The 21,487-nt window shown below is 42.6% G+C and overlaps 1 protein-coding gene across 1 annotated transcript; it reads right to left on the bottom strand.

Moving 5' to 3' along the window:
• Nucleotides 1-2,375: 2,375 nt before the first annotated feature.
• On the bottom strand, nucleotides 2,376-19,648 carry LOC115171020 (ubiquitin-conjugating enzyme E2 Z). Its single transcript, XM_029727468.1, has 7 exons — nucleotides 18,860-19,648; nucleotides 17,108-17,180; nucleotides 16,330-16,517; nucleotides 15,230-15,341; nucleotides 14,734-14,846; nucleotides 10,621-10,711; nucleotides 2,376-6,121 (listed from the first exon to the last, which is right to left on the bottom strand). Exons 1-7 carry the CDS (start codon nucleotides 19,294-19,296, stop codon nucleotides 5,945-5,947), a joined length of 1,191 nt encoding a protein of 396 aa, XP_029583328.1. The 5' UTR covers nucleotides 19,297-19,648; the 3' UTR covers nucleotides 2,376-5,944.
• Between the last annotated feature and the right edge of the window lie 1,839 nt (nucleotides 19,649-21,487).

The raw sequence follows: 21,487 nt of genomic DNA, 5'->3' as shown, positions 1-21,487 counted from the left end.
CCCTCAGAATAGCCAACATTTCAACATTGCTCCAGTAGTCCCTTATCTCACATGATGGGAATGCTCTTATTTTAGTCAAGTCACATGTAGCATAGATGAATGTAATTCCTGTGTATTGATATACACAGTGAAGTTAAAGAGAGGCACAACTTTGGTTTTAGAAGTTATTTTATCCAGTCGGATAAACACTCCGAACAGCATACCCGACCGCTTTTCTATCTCATTCCAATTATAACACTGGGGGGACAAAATTATTGGCACCCTTAATAAAGATTAACAAACAAGACTGCATAAAATAAATAATACAAATACTGAGCTACTGTATTTTGTAAGCCCAAATTGTTATTTTATTTTATACTAATACAATTGCTCAGATAAAGAGATGTTTAACAAGTAATACTTTTTTTCTGTCAAAAAGATAGGATCAAAAAGATTGGCACCCATGTTTTCAGTACCTTTCAATACCTCACCTTGCAAGGATAACGGCACTGAACCTTTAAAAAAAATGGAGAACACATTAGGAGGGACCTTAGACCATTCTTCCATACAGAATCTGTCCAGGTCATCGAATATCTGCTTACGGACTGCCCTGTTCAGCTAAAACCACAAGTTTTCAATGGTGTTCAAGTCCTGAGACTAAGATGGCCATTGCACAATTAAGATTTTGTTATCAATTAACAATTTCTTTGTGGATTTTGTTGTGTCCTTGGGGTTATTGTGTTGCTGGAAGATCCATGTGCGGCCAAGTGTCAGCCTTCTGGTAGAGGCAACCAGGTTTTTAGCTAAAATGTCCTGGTACTGGGTAAAGTTCATGATGCCGTTGACTAAACAAGGGCCCCAGGACCAGTGGAGACAAAATAGCCTCAAAATATGAAAGATTCATCACCATATTTTACAGTAGGTATAGGGTTATTTTCTGCTAATGCATCCTTATTGACGCCAAACTCACCACTGGTGTGCGTGCAGAGTGCGAACTATACCGTGACATTCGGGGATCTCAATTTTTTTCACAGTACTACCTCCTACATTTGACCCAATCCCTCTGAATCAGAGAGGTGTGGGGGGGGGGGGATTCCTTAATCGACATCCACGTCATCGGCGCCTGGGTAGCATTTGTTGTTGGGGGTTAACTGCCTTGGTCAAGGGCAGAACGGCAGAATCTTCCACCTTGCCGGCTCGGGGATTTGAACCAGAAACCTTTTTATTTGGAATGAACACAACCAATCTTACTGTCAAACAAAAAGTGTAATGACATTCAGCAATTGTCATTGGGTCTTCACTCTTGCAGCCTGAATTAATTGATTTGTCATGCTGACAGAAGGACCTTTTTTGTAAAAGGAAAAGTTGGGACACCTGAAAAGGGGCAGAGACCTCCCCAAAGTTTGACCGTTGCATTTAGGGGGACTCATGTCTCATTCAGTGGGTCTGATAGTTTGCTAAATGGCATTGGCACTTGGATTGGAACCGGTCAGATGACATGAGAAAGAAGCTCTTTGGCCACCGACACCAGTGGTGGGTTTGGTGTCGAAATGCATAAGCAGAAAAGAACCACATACCTACTGTAAAATATGGTGGTGGATCTTTGATGTTATGGGGCTATTTTGCTTTCACTGATCCTGGTGCTCTTGTTATGGTCAACTGCATGGTGAACTTTACCCAGTATCAGGACATTTTAGCCAAAAACCTGGTTGCTTCTTGCTTGACGACTCAAAGTGAATTCTTCCGCTGCTCAATGATCGCGAAACGTTTGTGGGCGTGGCTAGGTGTTTGCCCAGAGCAATGTGGTTGGGTAGCCAGGCAAGGTTGCTGAAACTTGGCCTCAAGTGGATCTTCCAGCAAAGACAATAACCCCAAGCACACATCGAAATCCACAAAGAAATTGTTAATTGACCACAAAAAAAAAATCAACATTTGCAATGGCTTTCTCAATATCTGGAGGGCAGTGCATAAGCGCAGATGAAAGATTCTGTATAAGATCCCTCCAATCTCATAAAACATTTTAGAAAAAGGCTCAATGACGTTATCCTCGCAAGGTGAGTTATTGAAAAGTATTGAAAACAATGTTTTTGATATTACTTGTTCAACAAAATCTCTTCATCTGAAAATTTGTATCAATATAAAATATAATTTCACTTAAAAAAAGAAGATATAAATCAGTATTGGTATTATGTATTTTATACAGTCTTTTTGCTATTCTTTATCAAGGGTGCCAATAATTTCGGAACTGACTACATATGGGGCTTATGGGACTTGTAGTCCTCCTTGGCATTACCGACACAATAGTGGCTGGGCTGAAGCCCTCAACTGAATGCCTGTAAAATTGTCATTATTAAAAATATAACACTTGCACTGAAACAGAATGCCACAGATCAAAATAGCCATTCGTATATTTTATTAGTCTTTTTTTTTTTACATATACAATATAATGAAAACAGAAATTAAATCAGATGTAAAGTCTTGCATAAACTTGGCAGTCAAAGTTTTGGGACTAATGCCTTGGCCTGGAACGTTGAGTCAAGGCCTAAAATGGGTCCCACATCTTGTCAACTCAAAAATGTAAACCATTCACTTACCATTGACTGAGACAGAATGAATGGCCATTAGAGTGTTGAACGCCCCTGTGGGAATGTACTGTAGAGCAGGATTTCCCAGACTCGGTCCTGGGGGCCACCCCCTGGGGGCCACCCCCTGGGGGCCACCCCCTGGGTGCACGTTTAGTTTTTTGCCATAGCAATACACAGCTGATTCAAATAATCAAAGCTTGATGATGAGTTGGTTATTTGAATCAGCTGTGTAGTGCTGGGGCAATAACAAAAATGTGCACCACGAGGGGGGGGCTAGACCGAGTTCGGGAAACCCTGTCGTAGAGCAGCAGCTCTGTGGCAGCTAGTTTTAGCAGCCCTGTACATTGCTGGTAGCCATCTAAGAAGCAATGTGGTCTACTCTACACCATCCCAAGTCCTAAATTCAGTCTTGGGGAAAAGGTGCAGTATATTATAGTGTCACACTCATCTCATAAGAAATTACATAGATTGAAGGTCAGGACATACTATGAGACAACTAACGCAATGGGACTCAATACAAATGTTACTTATCTCATTGAGATGGCTGACAGATAAGGTCTCCCCATTTGTAATTATTCTATTTTTTTACTATGTCATGGCCAACATTTATTCTAGAAGTTTCTACGCTTTACATACATCACTTCCTGAAAACACCTACATGGAAATCCATATCATTATGGATTGAAGATGCCTTAATAAAAGCGATTCAGTTTGATTCTCTGGGTTTGGGGCACAAACCCAGAATAAAGCATCAGATAAGCGACACACTAGACGGGTCACATCAGAATGCTACAGGAATATACACACCAAACCATAATAAGGCTTCAAACTGACTGGTCGCTACATTGAGCATCTCAAACCTAATCCTCTGCAGTGGAGCTGGCCAGTACTATCTTCGCTTTAATAGTTTCATTTGAAGTAGAATCAGACATTTTAAACATTTTTTTTCCAAACTTTGCAAACAAAGTTAGCAGTACTATCTCAAACATGAGATCTATTAAATCCAACAAAAATGTTCCTGTGAGAGGAAGTCCCAGTCCCTGTCGACTGAGAGAAGTGAGCAGAAATGCACCCAGATGGGAGGGAATAGAAAAACATGTCCATGAGAAGGAAAAGAAGGGTGTGGTCCGGTCCTGTTTGGGTGCCAATCTGCATTGGAGCTGGCCTCCTTAATTAGACAGATTGTGGTCCAGACAGGCAATTACAAAGCAAGAGGTTTTGTTGTATCCTGAGTGGGTAGTTTCAAACTGCAATAAAGACTGAAGACAGTATAATTCTTTGTTGCATCTTGCTAGACAGGACTACAAACCAAGTGACACGGTAGAGGTGTTTAGCCCCCTATCCGCTGAACAGTCGCTGAGGCCTCACTAGAGGTTATTGGTGAGCTGCCCAGGCTGATAGGCAATGTTTTGTGACACTTTGAAGGGGGACAACTCAAGAGACTCAAAACAATTGTGGCTCGGGCAGAAGTCTCGATAAGGCTTAATGTCTTTCAAAGCGAGAATAACAACTCCACATCAATATGAAAAAATAAGATCGACCCCTTACAGCAGACAAGACCACTGGTTAGAACGGGTCATACGGTTTCTCATACTTTTTTTTTTAATCCTCCTTGATCACTTGAAGTCCGTGTTGTCAGTGTTACTGCCAGGTTAGGTTTATATTGAACTTGTACCTTAAGACCGTCAACCTGTGGAACGCACCGCTGACACCAGATATGTAAGCCAATGTAGAACATTTAGCGCTTAAATACAGCCAAACCAACAAAAAATCATTCTACAAACCAATCTACAGAAATCCATCGCAGGCGAAAACTCTCAATGAAAGAAAGTTGTCACGGCATCGAAGCAGGTGTCAGGTATTTATGTTACCATCATAAAACATTTCCCGTGGCTCGTTTGAAAATCCTGGTGGTGGCTTTCAGATGACTGAAAAGGTGACACCATGGAGATCTAACACGTCTGTGCCTGTTTGGTACCGGCTGACTCCGCTATATAGAGCTGAAGAGGCACCAGTCCACTGCCTTCCAATAAAAAATGCAATGGAAAACGTGGCATTGGTTTAATGGGACAGGTCAAATGACAAATCCGGCTTTCTAAACGTTTTGTAGTGTCCCCAAACCTAATGTCCATAGACTCCACCATTTAGCTTGAATGGAGATATTAGGATCCCTATTAGACTCTACCAGCATTTTTGCATCAGAGAAGAAAAACATCTCTTGACGGTGAAATCCACAACACTACAGTTCAATGATAATCATGAACATCAAACATTGAGATTTGTTTTCATGCCGAAAGAGAGAAAAAATAAAAAAAGTAAAAACTTTCCATGCAGGCTTTAGCAGTCAGTCAATGGAAAATTATTTGAAGACACTGCCCATAGACCACAATAAAATCTCTCGCTGTGCATATATACATTATATATATTGGCACCCTTGAACGATTCACTATTTCTTCTCAAATAAGTAGAAAAAAAAATTCACACGTAATTGTATCTGCAAAGGACCGAGAAATGTTATGAAAACTGAAATTTAGATTTTTTTAAAGTCAAAATATGGCCTGGACTGCATTATTGAAATGTTAATACATTTGGTTAGAGGCAAGTGATTGTGTAATTCTTCCTCACTTGTCATAAGTTGCAAGTGCCTACAGGGTAAAAATAGCTATCCAACCAGTTTTGAAAATAATATTACAAACTGTTCCACTGTAAAAGTGCAAAGGTGCCAATATATTTGGGCACAACTGTACATATGTTGTACTAGGCATTAATGGAGGTGTTTGTTTTATTTTTACTAATGCAATTCATTATGAATTCATAATGTAATTATGACTCGGTTCATAATTTTATTAAGTACTGTTCAGATTAAGGAAAGAACATGAGAGACAATGGGACGTGGATAGTGGATAGTCTGAGGTGTGTGTACCAATGTATGAATGAATAGACGTTTGGTGATCTGATTAAGATGACTGATGTGGTTGTACTGACTGTGAATATTGAGAATGGTCAATCTCAGATTTCACCGCTTCTTCCTAATCCAATCGTGCATGGGAAAACAAAGACAAAAGGCAGAATCTATGACAAATTGCTTTCAAAGAAACAGTGTCCATTTCTACAAGCCAAACTCCCAACACCATCTAAGTGTAGACGGGCATTGTTTACTTCCAACAGTTGGGGAAAAAAATAAAAAGGCAGTCATTGGGGGGGATGGATATGGAAAAAGAACCAATCAAAACAGACATTAAGCTATCCCCTGCCTTTGTATCATAAGTGCTCCCTGAAATCAGGCCTTTCCCTTCAACATCTTGCTTGTGCCAAAACCATCTTGCAAAAACAGAAAGGGGGAGACAGAAAAATAAAGGTAGTGTGGCGCCATCTGGTGGCTAAGGCTGGGAGCTGCCCTGGCTATCTGGGTCCGTGCCTGAGGAGCTGGTGTCAGAGTCCGAGTGGTCATCGTTGTCCTCCGGTGGGCACTTCTCCCGTATGCGCCTCTGGGTGGCGCTCAGGCGTGCCAGTAGGCCCTGGTAGTCGAAGCGACCCCTCTTCTCCCCAAAAGGGTCCTGGAGGTGTGTAGGGAGAGAAAGAGTGTGTGGGATGTACATCTCATATTTCAAATGTGAAATGTTCCACTGTTGTGGTGCAGGTTTAAAGCATGTGGGAGCAGTGTATACTGTGTCTTTTATTTATCTACAAATCATTTATTTAAACATGTATAGAGAGCATTTCTTTATATGTGTATAGAGAACCTTCTGTATATAAAACAGCAACAAATTATTTTGGCAGTGAAGAGTCAGATGAACGTGGACAGTGGCATGTATTTATGGATGCCAAGGGAAGTCAGGCTTCCCAAAATAATTCACCAAGAAAAAAAATACATATTTTGTCTCTGTGTTCCATAAAATTTCTTTCAAATCTAATTTTATTTGTTATATGCACCAAATACAACAGGTGTAGACCTTACAGTGAAATGCTTACTTACAAGCCCTTAACCAACAATGCAGTTAAAAATAGAATTAAGAACATATTTACTAAATAAACTAAAGTAAAAAAATAAAAATAAAAAGTTACAAGAATGAGGCTATATACAGGAACCACCGGTAGCGAGTCAATGTGCGGAGAGGTACAGGATAGTTGAGATAAATTTCTACATTTAGGTAGGTGGGGTGGGGGTGTCAATGCAAATAGTCCGTGTGGCCATTTGATTAATTGTTCAGCAGTCTTATGGCTTGGGGGCAGAAACTTTTAAGGAGCCTTTTGGACCTAGACTTGGCACTCCAGTACTGTTTGCCGTGCGGAAGCAGAGAGAACAGTCTATGACTTGGGTGACTGGGATCTGACAATTTTTTGGGCCTTCCTTTGACACCGCATAGTATATACAGTTGAAGTCGGAAGTTGGAGTCATTAAAACTCATTTTTCAAGTACTTCACAAATTTCTTGTTAAACTATAGTTTTGTCAAGTCGGTAAGGACATTTACTTTACACATGACACAAGAAATTTTTCCAACAATTTTGTAGACAGATTATTTCACTTATAATTCACTGTATCACAATTCCAGTGGGTCAGAAGTTTACATACACTAAGTTGACTGTGCCTTTAAACAGCTTGGAAAATTCCAGAAAATGATGTCAATTAGCCTATCAGAAGCTTCTAAAGCCATGACATCATTTGAGTCAATTGGAGGTGTACCTGTGGATCGATTTCAAGGCCTACCTTGACATCATGGGAAAATCAAAAGAAATCAGCCAAGACCTCAGAAAAAAATTCAAAGTATTGGAGTGGCCATCACAAAGCACTGACCTCAATCCTATAGAAAATTTGTGGGCAGAACTGAAAAAGCTTGTGCGATCAAGGAGGCCTACAAATCTGACTCAGTTACACCAGCTCTGTCAGGAGGAATGGGCCAAAATTCACCCAACTTATTGTGGGAAACTTGTGGAAGGCTACCCAAAACGTTTGATTCATGATAAACAATTTAAAGGCAATGCTACCAAATACTAATTGAGTGTATGTAAACTTCTGAACCCACTGGGAATGTGATGTAATAAATAAAAGCTGAAATAAATAATTCTACTATTATTCTGACATTTCACATTCTTAAAATAAAGTGGTGATCCTAACTGACCTAAGACAGGGAATTGTTACTCTGATTAAATGTCAGGAATTGTGAAAAACTGAGTTTAAATGTATTTGGCTAAGGTGTATGTAAACTTCCGACTTCAACTGTAGGTCCTGGATGGCAGGAAGCTTGGCCCCAGTGATGTACTGGGCCGTACGCACTACCCTCTGTAGCAACTTACGGTCGGATGCCAAGCAGTTGCCATACCAGGCAGTGATGCAACAGGTCAGGATGCTCTCAATGGTGCAGCTGAAGAAATTTGAGGATCTGGGGACCGATGCCAAATCTTTTCAGTCTCCTGAGGGGGAAAATGTGTTGTCGTTCCCTCTTCACAACTGTCTTGGTGTGCTTGGACCATGATAGTTTGTTGGTGATGTGGACACCAAGGAACTTGAAGCTCTCAACTTGCTCCACTACAGCCCCGTCGATGTGAATGGGGTCGTGTTCGGCCCTCCTTATTCTGTAGTCCACGATCATCTCTTTTGTCTTACTCACGTTGACCTCCTCCCTATAGGCTGTCTCATCGTTGGTGATCAGGCTTACCACCGTTATGTCGTCAGCAAACTTGGTGTTGGCGTCGTGGGTGAACAGGGAGTACAGGTGGGAACTAAGCACGCACCCCGTCAGGAAGTCCAGGATCCAGTTGCAGAGGGAGGTGTTTAGTCCCAGGGTTCTTAGCTTAATGATGAGCTTCGTGAGCACTATTGTGTTGAACGTGAGCTGTAGTTAACGAATAGCATTCTCACCTAGGTGTTCCTTTTGTCCAGGTAGGAAAGGGCAGTGTGGAGTGCGATTGCGTCATCAGCAAAATTTGCAAGAGACTGAATGTACCTCACCGGAGAAGCATCTGAGAGAGCAAAACCGCACCCCTCTGTCTCCATGTGTAAGTCCTACCTGATGCCGCCTGGTCCAAAATATTATGACATTGTTGCCGCCCAAAGCATGGAATGCAAGGGAAGCCAGTGAGCATTTGGCCTCCCTTGATAAAAAAAAGTATAAAATAATAGCCAATCAGCGTTGAGCTAAACTGAGTTTGCTCAACTGTGACAGGTCCTGGCACAGTTGGCAAAAAGTTATGGCAAAAAGTGTCATGTTTGAAGTTGGCGTCACTTCTATCAAATCGCATGAAAAGCATACATCATTGACAGAAACAACTTGAATTGTTGCATTTGGTTGTGTTCCTCCGCAAGCTAGCTAAAATTGTGTTTTTCCTAAATTAGTCATGGATGGAGATAGGGATTTACTTGTGGTTTTACTTCATTCTCCTTACTGGCCAATGATTATGACAGCGATGATAATCCAACAATACATTTTTTATTTGACCTTTATTTAACTCAGCAAGTCAGTTAAGAACAAATTCTTATTTTCAATGACGGCCTAGGAACAGTTGGTTATCTGACTTGTTCAGGGGCAGAACGACATTTTTACCTTGTCAGCTCGGGGATTTGATCTTGCAACCTTTCGGTTACTAGTCCAACGCTCTAACCACTAGGCTACCTGCCGCCCCAATTAACCATACATTGCTGTGCCCCTGGCCTGAGTATTCAATACGTAGAAGGCTAATGTTAACTAGCTAAAGTTGCCCACAAAAGAAAGTTAGGCTAGCAAGCAAGCATTTTAGCCAGGTAGCCTAGGACAACAAAAAATAAAAGCGTGTACTGTATGACAGAGTGATAGACCGTTTCGTCAACATGAAAGAGGATGGCATTGGCGTTTCTCTACAAGTTGGGTGAGTCAACATGCTTATTTTTTGAAACATTTTTTAACTTGCACGAACACACACACACACCAGAACCATGGACAGCCACATAATTTTTCGACTCATTTGTTTTTGCTAGCTTTTAGTTGTCACTGTATTAGACTAAGCATGGGTGATTTGATGATGTTGAAATGGTGCTAGAATAGTGGAGGCAGCTCCTGTTTTCTTTGCGACTTGTGGTAACTCTGTGATTCTAAATCAGTTGTTTTAGCAGTCTGAAAATGTTGGAAACATTAACTTGCATGACCATGCTGTAGGTCATGTAACTGTCTGTTACATGCAATATGCTTTGTGGACTCCACCGGACAGAGGTTGTTCTCCAGTTTTGTGATGAAACAAAAGGTGTGGTTAAATTTATTCTGCCACCCTTCTTATTGTCTCAGCCTTAGGCCTATCTATCACTGTCGCAAGGCATATGAACTAACAGGTTATACAGCAAACAACGCAATTATCACAACACATAATATGGCTTTCCCCCCTGGCTTCCCCAGTGATTTTACCCACACACTGCTACTGCTTGTGGATGTCATTATGTTTCTGTGTACAGTTTGAAGGAAGTTGCTAACCAGCATTAGCACAATGACAAAGCGTCTATGGTAATCGCTAGCATGCTAGCTGTTACCACAGACGCCCAGTCATTGCTAGCTGTTACCACAGACGCCCAGTCATTGTGCTAATGTTAGTCAGCATTGGCTCGCGAAACTACCTCCAACTTCCTTCATAATGAACGCAGAAACATAGAAATGGTATCCACAAGTTCATCTGAGTCCAGGGAAGTAGATACAAGGTTTAATTGCCAAATCCTGAAGTACCCCTTTAACGGTTTGGGCATGTACATCCCTCAGTCGTCCTCTAACCCAGAGTTTCACAAACTCGGTCCTCGAAACCCCACTGGGTGCACGTTTTGTTTTTTGCCCTAACACTACACAGCTGATAATTAAAGCTTGATGATTATTTGAATCAGCTGTATAGTGCTTGGGCAAAAACCAAAACGTGCACCCCTTGAGGTCCCAAGAACCCAGTTTGGGAAACCCTGCTAGAACCCCAGGGAAGGTGCAGTGTGTTAGTTATCAGGATGTGTGATGCATTATAACCTGTGTGTTCTGCTTCTCCAAGGTGCATAAAGAAACATGTGTACACACACACAGTGAATGAGGGGGAGAATGAGGTCTCTGGCAATACCTGCATGTTCTGTCCCTGTTGGTGTAGTCTCTCTTTGCAGACCCCCTCGTAGAAGTCATAGTACTCCAGGAATGATTTCTCCATCACACTCCTGCAACACAGGAACAGGTTAACTACCCACAAAAACAAATGCTAAACAGCTACAAATGAAATGACTCACCATTGAAAGCTGTGTGTTCTAAATGTATTGTGGGTCAGTGGCTTTGAACATGTCTCTTGCAATCCGTGAAGGTTCAACTATATGCCTCATATACAATAAGGACATTAGACGTGGCCTGTAGCCTTAATTTGGAGTTCAGGCATATACAGTCCCTTCAGAAAGTTCACACACCCCTTGACTTTTTCCACATTGTGTTACAAAAAAGTGGGATTAAAATGGATTACATTTATTTTTGACAACGATCTACACAAAATACTAACTTTTATTATTAATGGAAAATAAAACACTATATTTTGATTAGATAAGTATTCAATCCCCTGAGTCAACACGTTAGTCACCTTTGGGAGCGATTACAGCTGTGGGTCTTTCTGGGTAAGTCTAAGAGCTTGGAAAACCTGGATTGTACAATATTTCCCATTACTTTTTTAAAATTCTTCAAGCTCTGTCAAGTTGGTTGTTGATCATTGCTAGACAGCCATTTTCAAGTCTTGCCATAGATTTTCAAGAAGATTTAAGTCAAAACTGCAACTAGGCCACTCAGGAACATGCAGTATCGTCTTGGTAAGTAACTCCAGTGTACATTTGGCCTGGGATTTTAGGTTATTATCCTGCAGAAAGGTCTATTTGTCTCCCAGTGTCTATTGGAAAGCAGAATTAACCAGGTTTTCCCTCTAGGATTTTGCCTGCGTTTAGCTTTAGTCCTTTTCTTTTTATCCTAAAAAACTCCAGTCCCTGCAGATGGCAAGCATACCCATATCATGATGCAGCCACCACCATGCTTGAAAATATGGTGAGTAGTACTCAATGATGTGTTGGATTTGCCCCAAGCATAACGCTTTGTATTCAGGACAAAAAGTACATTTTTGTTGCTGCATTTTGTTTTGCAGTATTACTTTAGTGCCTTATTGCAAACAGGATGCATGTTTGGGAATAATTTTATTCTGTACAGGCTTCCTTGTTTTCACTTTGTCATTTATGTTAGTAACTACAATGTTGTTGATCTATCTTCAGTTTTTTAATCTCACAGCCATTTAACTCCAACTGCTTTAAAATCACTATTGGCCTCATGGTGAACTCCCAAAGCGGTTTCTTTCCTCTCAGTCAAGAGAGTTAGGAAGGACGCCTGTATCATTGTAGTGCCTGGTGTATCGATACACCATCCAAAGTGTAATTAATAACTACACCATTCTCAAAGGGATATTCAATGTCTTTGCGAGGCATTGGAAAACATCCCTGGTGTTTGTCGTTGAATCTATGCTTGAAATACACTGCACGACTGAGGGACCTTACAGATAATTGTATAGGGTACAGACATGAGGTAGTCATTCAAAACTCATCTAAAAATTATAAAAAAATTATTTGTCACATGCGCCAAATACAACAGGTGCAGACCTCACAGTGAAATGCTTACTTACAAGCCCTTAACTCTTATTTTCTTAACTACATTGTTGGATAAGAAAGTATTAAATACATTTTATTTAAAAAAATTAAAAAAACATTAAAATAGAAAAACAAAATAACAGTAGAGGCGATATACAGGGGGTACCGGTAAAGAGTCAATGTGCGGGGACACAGGTTAGTTGAGGTAATATGTAGGTAGAGGTAAAGTGGCTATGCATGGATAATAAATAGAGTAGCAGTAGCGTAAAAATGATGGTATGGGACAACACAAATAGTCCAGGTAGCCATTTGATAAGCTGTTCAGGAGTTATGGCTTGGGGGTAGTAGCTGTTAAGAAGCCTTTTGGACCTAGACTTGGCACTCTGGTACCGCTTTCCGAGAGAGAACAGTCTGACTAGGGTGACTGGAATCTAACATTTTTTTGGCCTTCCTCTGAAACTGCCTGGTATAGAGGTCCTGGGTGGCAGGATGCTTGGCGCCAGTGATGTACGTACGCACGACCCTCTGTAGTGCCCTGTGGTCGGAGGCCAAGCAGTTGCCATATCAGGCAGTGATGCAACCAGTCCGGATGCTCTCGATGGTCCAGCTGTAGAACCTTTTGAGGATCTGAGGACCCATGCCAAATATTTTCAGTCTCCTGAGGGGGAATAGGTTTTGTTGTGCCCTCTTCACAACTGTCTTGGTGTGCTTGGACCATATTAGTTTGTTGGTGATGTGGACACCAAGGAACGAAGCTCTTAACCTGCTCCACTAGAGCCCCTTCGATGAGAATGGGGGCATGCTCAGTCCTCCTTTTCCTGTAGTCCACAATCATCTCCTTTGTCTTGATCACGTTGAGGGAGAGGTTGTTATCCTGGCACCACACTGCCAGGTCTTTGACCTCCTCCCTATAGGCTGGCTCATTGTCGGTGATCAGACCTACCACGGTTGTGTCGTCTGCAAACTTGATGGTGTTGGAGTCGTGCTTGGCCATGCAGTCATGGATGAATAGGGAGTACAGGAGGGGACTGAGCATGCACTCATGAGGGGCCCCCGTATTGAGGATCAGCATGGCCGATGTGTTGTTACCTACCCTTACCACCTGGGGGCGGCCCACAAGGAAGTCCAGGATCCAGTTGCAGAGGGAGGTGTATAGTCCCAGGGTCCTTAGCTAAGTGATGTTTTGAGGGCACTATGGTGTTGAACGCTGAGCTGTAGTCAATGAATAGCATTCTCACATAGGTGTTCCTTTTGTCCAGGTGGGAAAGGGCAGTGTGGAGTGCAACAGAGATCGCATCATCTGTTGATCTGTTGGGGTGGTATGCAAATTGGAGTGGGTCTAGGGTTTCTGGGATAATGGTGTTGATGTGAGCCATGACCAGCCTTTCAAAGCACTTCATGGCTACAGTCGTGAGTGCTACGGGTCGGTAGTTATTTAGGCAGGTCACCTTGGTGTTCTTGAGCATAGGGTCAATGGTGGTCTGCTTGAAACATGTTGGTATTACAGACTGTCAGGGACAGGTTGAAAATATCAGTGAAGACATTTGCCAGTTGGTCAGCGCATGCTCGGAGTACATGTCCTGGTAATCCGTCTGGCCCAGTGGCCATGTGAATGTTGACCTGTTTAAAGGTCTTACTCACATCGGCTACGGAGAGCGTGATCACACAGTCGTCCGGAACATGCATGTGTCAGTGTTGCTTGCCTCGAAGTGAGCATTGAAGTTATTTAGCTCGTCTGGTAGGCTAGTGTCACTGGGCAGCTCGCGGCTGTGCTTCCCTTTGTAGTCCGTAATAGTTTACAAGCCCTGCCACATCCAACGAGCCGGTGTAGTACGATTCAATCTTAGTCCTGTATTGGCGCTTTGCCTGTTTGATGGTTTGTCAAAGGATTTCTTCTAAGCGTCCGGGTTAGAGTCCCCGCTCCTTGAAAGCGGCAGCTCTACCCTTTAGCTCAGTGCGGATGTTGCCTGTAATCCATGGCTTCTGGTTGGGGTACGTACTTACGGTCACTGTGGGGACGACGTTGTCGATGCACTTATTGATGAAGCCAGTGATGTGGTGTACTCCTCAATGCCATCGGAAGAATCCCGGAACATATTCCAGTCTGTGCTAGCAAAACAGTCCTGTAGCTTAGCATCTGCATCATCAATCATGCCAAACACAATTATTACACACAGAGTAAGTCCATTCAACTTATTATCCAACTTGTTAAACAAATTATTACTCCTGAAGTTTAGGCTTGCCATAACAATGGGGTTGAATACTTATTGACGCAAGACATTACATTTCAGCTTTTCATTTGTTATTAATTTCTAAAAACATAATTCCACTGACATTACGTGTGTAGATCAGTGACACAAAATCAAAATGTAATCCATTTTAAAAACTCTGTAACAACAGAGTAACAACAAAATGTGGAAAGCGTCAAGGTGTGTGAATACTTTCTGGAGGAATTGTAGCTGGATCTAGACAATAGATGCCGTGGAACATTGACTCATCTCGACATAAGTCCACTTTTGAGGTTTCAAGTCTCAAACTTTTATTTTGGAGTCAACAATCCAAGACTAACTCACCACAGGGCTTCTGGACAGGGCACCTTCCCATCCAACATGTCACATACAGCCACGCGCATGGTCTCATGGCGGATGCACTCGTTGTAGTTCTTGCTGTCCCCCGGGTGTCTCTCCTGGCAAAGGGAGTGTCAGAGGGAGCAGGTGTAAGGGGGACATTCAAGACACAAAAAGTGACACATCCCACACTGATATGGTCAGTCTGTAGCTTTTCACACACACGTTTGCACAAACGTCTACGGAATGGGGAAGAAACGGCAAACAACGAACTAAATAGAAACATAGAACAACAGCTGAAGACTTCTGTAAGTCAGACAACACAATCAGGCATATTACATCACAATAGCATATGCCAAAAACAGTAGCTTTGTTGATCAAAATGGCAGCATTTCTTCAGGGAACCACATTCCCCATAAGGCAGTGGGATTTAACTGCATTCTGGGGATTATGGCTTGGCAGCCAAATTAGATGCTAACTTGCCAGTGGGCTATAGGCTTACCTGTTCAAAGCCTGGCTCGTTGTGGTAGGGGTTCTCAGTCATCAGGGACTGGATGGAGATCAGAACGGAGGAGATGCTTTGGGCCGGGCTCCAAGCTGGCCCTGTCCAAGTCCTAGACAACAACCCAGAACAAAGAGGTTAAAGCACAAAAGATTCAGGTCAGGAGCCCTCGTACCAAGCAAAATAAAAAAATGTAAGTTGTATATGAGCTACGGTGCTTCACCCCAAAAAAGTATGGTAGACTGAATAGTAGATCAATTTTGCACTCCCTGTAGGTTCCCAAGACTGACCAACACTACTATAAAGGGAAAGAGAGGAAGTACTTCAAATCTGTTTCAAGGAGCCATAGGTGCAAAATAGCATTACGATACATGGGCACGTTATTCCAATATATATCTTTTTTTGTGTACTATTGAAAGCAGGAGAATGATGGCATCGCATCTTCTGGGCCAAAGTCACCCACACATCGACAGTGAGGGGGAGCTCTGGGAGGAAGTGCTGAAATGCAAGAAATGATCTGCGTCTCTATATAGAGAGTTGCCATAAATAGCCATGTTCCGCCAAATAATGACCCCTTACAGTTGTGGTCAGACCAGGTAGGCTTGAGTAATACAGACGGACTTGCAACTATTGAGCAGTACAGTCTGCTGTTTTTCATTCTGTGTGTTTATTAGGTGGAATCCTGATATTGATTGCTGGTCACATTTTTTTTTTTTAATCTATTTTAACTAGGCAAGTCAGTTAAAAACAAATTTTTATTTACAATGACGGCCTAGGAACAGTGGGTTAACTGCCTTGTTCAGGGACAGAACAGATTTGTACCTTGTCAGCTCGAGGATTCGATCTAGCAACCCTTTGGTTACTGGCCCAATGCTCTAACCACTAGGCTACCTGCCGCCCCACATCCCACTGTGTCCCATGTAGATCATTTGTAAGAGCTACTATTCTATGGGCCTGGGTTTAAAAGGTAGACTGATGAATGCCTTGTCCCATTTCGACCCCTAGTCACCCCCTCCCCTAGTTAGAAAGGGAACTGGGCATAGATGTATGGGTTGCTCAGGTGCAGCAGGTTTCCCCTGAGCTGCAGGACCCTGGCTTACCCGAGGATGCTGAGGCATACTTTGCCGTTACGGTAAAAGTTGGGGTTGAAGCGCACAGTGTTTTGGCCGGTGGTGATGAGCTTGACCCGTGGGGGGTGGATGGGGTAGTCCGGGGGGCAGCGGAACAGAAAGAGGAAGAAGCCTCCCTCGTAGGGCGTGTCGAAGGGTCCTGTGATGAGGGCATGGATCTGAGGGAAGGAAGACTAGAGTCAGGACTAATATTTAGTGAGGGTGTTGATGCATTGAATTTCTCCATAATTCTCATGGTTGCCATAATCCTTATAATAGTAGTGCAGAAGACTAATTCCAAGATGGCTGCTGTTCCTCTTGCCACAGCAAATGTTCTTCAATGGCTGTATTGTTTGTTTAGTATGTCCAATTTCATGCATTTTTTTGTTGTTGACTTAGTACAAACATTGAGTCTGTGGGTTAAAGTAAATTGGGGCCTGACAAAAGAAAGTTAGCATAATTGATTTAAAGAAGGATCCCCCCCTCAACTTGAGCCTGGGATAAGAGTTGCTTTAACTAACTCTGCATCAACATTTGAAGGACAGCCCCTGTCTTTCAAGTCCCATTTTGGATTGTTTCATACACCAGTCAAATACTTTACAGTCTGGCTAGCTAAATGTACCACAGTAAGGTCTAAGGCTCATATTTCAACATCATAGCCAAATGACAATGGCCATTGATGAAACTCACAATGCTGTCTGACTTGGTACAGTTGTGCCAGAACAGACCCTGTGGACCTAGGGAGTGGTGGTGGAAGTCTGAGCTTTACCTTAGTCATGTCGTGAGGGTCAGGAACCACAAACATACCCGGGGGAGGCTCCTTATAGATGGACATTATATCCCTGAGGAGAGAGTAAGAAGACAAACTTAAGAAAATATGCTAATACACAATGATAGTAGCCTGATCCCAGATCTGTTTGTGCTCTTGCCTACTTGGCATGATAGCACAAGCAGACTGGCACTAGGGGCAAAACATTTTAAGAGACAAGTGGCACCTTTTATGTCAACAATGTAATGTTGACAATGTTGTGTTTATACATTTCATAATATAAGGTCAATATATTAATTACAGAGTCACATGATAGTAAGCAAATGGATTGACACGTTATGACATCAGTAACTCTGACCAATTAATACTAACTATTGGCCTAACTACTAGCGTAAGTAACCATTTTCTTACAGGATTTACCCCAGTGTTTCACCCAAAAGGCTTAGACTTTTCTGTTCCCATTTATACGGGCCAGTACCAGTGTCTCACTGGGTCATACTCTAATGGACCTGCGCTCACTTGGGACCAAAGGCAGGCCTCTGGTACTTTTCAGCTGGAATTTACATAATTAACACCTTCCCACAAAGCAACTGTTTTGATTTTGGAGAGGTTGTTGATTCTGCTCTTCACAAATCCTCACTGTCAGTCCTAGCGCTCGAAAACTAAGCGGCATTCTGCCTTCTCCCTAGTTTTCAGCCGTTAGAGTCGCCCAAAATGACCTCTTTGGAACTTCAATCTTGACTCTGTTTTAAAGTTAAGCGTCGTTAATCATTGCTTGCGACAGAGCTTTCGAAACATTTCCCTTATCTTTCATCAGTGGGAAAGAATCCTTTAAATAAATAAAAAAAATACACTTACTGTAGAGGTATTCTACAGATCCACACAGCCATCCAACGAAACTAAACTTCGAGTTATGCTTAGACACAAGTGTTCAGAGCATGCTAGATAGCTAATTAAACAAGCGCTGTAACATGGAGATATGGCTGTGTGGGAACACTAACCCTATGAACATGTGTATCAATTTAACCTATTGTTTTAAAATGTATTTCCTCAAATGTTGTATTTTTACCTATATTTTAATAGGCAAGTCAGTTAAGAACCAATTCTTATTTAAAATGACGGCCTACCTCGGACAAACCCTCCTCTAACCCGGACGACGCTGGGCCAATTGTGCCCAGCCCGATCGGTTGTGACACAGCCCGGGATCGAACCAGGGTCTGTAGTGACGCCTCTAGCACTGAGATGCAGTGCCTTAGACCGCTGCGCCACTCCAGAGCCCCTGATATGAAAGGTGCCAAAACCGTACTGCAAGCAACACGTGTCAGGGCTCTTATCAAAACTCCCCAATACAGAAGACGCCTTCTTCCAATGACTCATGTTTAATGTCATGGAACGGAGTCATGATCATAGACATAAAAAAAATAAACCAGGCAAGTCAGTTAGGAACAAATTATTATTTACAATGACCCCTACCGGGGAACAGTGGGTTAACTGCCTTGTTCAGGGGCAGAACTACAGATTTTTAACTTGTCAGATCAGGTATTCGATCCAGCAACCTTTCAGTTACTTACCCAACGCTCTACCACTAGACTACCTGCCGTATGTAACACTGGTGTTCGAAAAAAGTAACATTTATTGTCACAACAATACACATGTGGTGTGGTTCTTTCGTTTTCAGACAGCATGGAAACACATTCCATATGTTGTAACAGGCAAGCCCACCAGTGTATATCTGGATACTCAAATGTTTACCTTTTGATTCGGAGAATGCATTGCTGGGACGTCTTCTCGTTGTCCCAGTCGGTACTTAGTGTTGGGTCCCAGGACGTTGCATGAATTTGGGACAAGAGGCCTGCTCCGGCCACCCCCAAACCGATACCGCCTGGCAGAGCATTGGTGGCCGAGTAAGGGGGTATTGGAATGGCAGAGCCCACTACAGTGCTAAGAACACCTGCACCTCCAAACCCGCTCCCAGTCCCCACGGTTGAGGTGGTCGTGGCTCCAGGGGACATGACGGCTAGGCCAGTCTCTGCGGCCGCTGCAGGAGGTGGTGAGGCCAGGTTAGCTCCACTCGTCGAGTGGCCCGGCAGAGAATTAACCAAACTCGGTAACAACGGAGCTCCATTTCCCTGACTACCAACACCTAACCCAATTTCACCATTAGCAACCTCTCCTACGCCATCCGCCATTGTAAATTAGCACTTGTTCAGGTTATAGCTAGCTAGCTTGCTAGCTACAGTTATTGACAGTTGTCGATACAGCAGTTTCTTGTTTGAGTCCGTCCTCACGCAGTCGGTAAATGAGGAAGACCAGCAAGGAGAGGCGAAGATGAGAAAAAGCGCTCCCACGGCATTGTATGCCTTTCCTCTCGCCTCCAAAAGTAGCTAATCGTGTTTAGCAATGTCTTATAAAAGTACAAACAGTCAGTCGAAAAGTTAACGCTATAATATATTACCCGTCACAAATTCTCAGTTTGCCAGTCATCAACGCAGTTTGCGGTTTCAGCCTGTTTATCGGTTAGCTTTTTCTTCTGTTTTCCATAACCACTTCCTCCCCACAGCACAGAATACCTATACTGCCACCTGGCGGCGATCATCGGAATTGTAGTTGGCCTCTGCGACCATGTTATGAGGCTGTCAGGGACAGTAGCAACATACAGCAGTAGGCCTACACCAGTGGAGGCTGCTGAGGGGAGAACAGCTCATAATAATGGCTGGAATGGAGTCAATGGAATGGTAACACAAACAAAGAAACCACATCTTTGATGTGTTCAATGCCATTTCATGGACTCCATTCCAGCCCTTACTATGAGCTGTCCTCCCCTCAGCAGCCTCCACTGGCCTACACAGTCAGTATTTTACAGTTTCTTTACAACACCATACAGTTGAAGTCGGAAATTTACATACACTTAGGTTGGAGTCATTAAAACTTGTTTTACAACCACCACAAATTTCTTGTTAACAAACTATAGTTTTGGCAAGTCGGTTAGGACATCTACATTGTGCATGACACAAGTCATTTTTCCAACAATTATTTAGACAGATTATTTCACTTATAATTCACTGTATCACAATTACAGTGGGTCAGAAGTTTACATACACTAAGATGACTGTGTCTTTAAACAGCTTGGACAATCCCAGAAAATGATGTCATGGCTTTTGAAGCATCTGATAGGCTAATTGACTTAATTTGAGTCAATTGGAAGTGTCCCTGTGGATGTATTTCAAGGCCTACCTTCAAACTCAGTGCCTCTTTGCTTGACATCATGGGAAAATCTAAATAAATCAGCCAAGACCTCTGAAAAAAAAATAAAAAATTGTAGACCTCCACAAGTCTGGTTCATACTTGGGAGCAATTTCCAAACACCTGAAGGTACCACATTCATCTATACAAACAATAGTACGCAAGAATAAACACCATGGGACCACGCAGCCGTCATAACGCTCAGGAAGGAGACGCGTTCTGTCTCCTAGAGATGAACGTACTTTGGTGCAAAAAGTGCAAATCAATCCCAGAACAACAGCAAAGGACCTTGTGAAGATGCTGGAGGAAACAGGTACAAAAGTATCTATATCCACAGTAAAACGAGACCTATCGACATAACCTGAAAGGCCTCTCAGCAAGGAAGAAGCCACTGCTCCAAAACCGGCATAAAAAAGCCAGACTATGGTTTGCAACTGCACATGGAGACAAAGATCGTACTTTTTGGAGAATATAGAACAGTTTGGCCATAATGACCATTATGTTTGGAGGAAAAGGGGGATGCTTTTAAGCCGAAGAACACCATCCCAACCGTGAAGCATGGGGGTGGCAGCATCATGTTGTGGGGGTGCTTTGCTGCAGCAGGGACTGGTGCAATTCACAAAATAGATGGCATCATAAGGGAGGAAAATTATGTGGATATATTGAAGCAATGTCTCAAGACAGAAGTTAAAGCTTGGTCGCAATTGGGTCTTCCAAATGGACAATGACCCCAAGCATACTTCCGAAGTTGTGGCAAAATGGCTTAAGGACAACAAAGTCAAGGTATTGGAGTGGCCATCACCAAGCCCTGACCTCAATCCTATGGGCAGAACTGAAAAAGCGTGTGCGAGCAAGGAGGCCTCCAAACCTGACTCAGTTACACCAGCTCTATCAGGAGGAATGGGACAAAATTCACCTAACTTATAGTGGGAAGCTTGTAGAAGGCTACATGAAACGTTTGACCCAAGTTGAACAATTTAAAGGCAATGCTACCAAATACTAATTGAGTGTATGTAAACTTCTGACCCACTAAGAATGTGATGAAATAAATAAAAGCTGAAAGAAATCATTATCTACTATTATTCTGACATTTCACATTCTTAAAATAAAGTGGTGATCCTAACTGACCTAAGACAG

Source organism: Salmo trutta, chromosome 32 (genome assembly GCF_901001165.1).
Source record: "Salmo trutta chromosome 32, fSalTru1.1, whole genome shotgun sequence".
Classification (NCBI taxonomy): Eukaryota; Metazoa; Chordata; class Actinopteri; order Salmoniformes; family Salmonidae; genus Salmo; species Salmo trutta.
The sequence above is the reverse complement of the archived record's forward strand: the minus strand, read 5'-3'. Positions and strand labels throughout refer to the sequence as shown.

Coding starts and splice junctions, on each gene's coding strand:
- LOC115171020 (XM_029727468.1), bottom strand. CDS start 19,296: ATGGCGGATGGCGTAGGAGAGGTTGCTAATGGTGAAATTGGGTTAGGT. Junction 17,181..18,859: donor TGCATTCTCCGAATCAAAAG/GTAAACATTTGA, acceptor CTCTCTCCTCAG/GGATATAATGTCCATCTATA. Junction 10,712..14,733: donor CCCTGTCCAGAAGCCCTGTG/GTGAGTTAGTCT, acceptor CCTGTGTTGCAG/GAGTGTGATGGAGAAATCAT.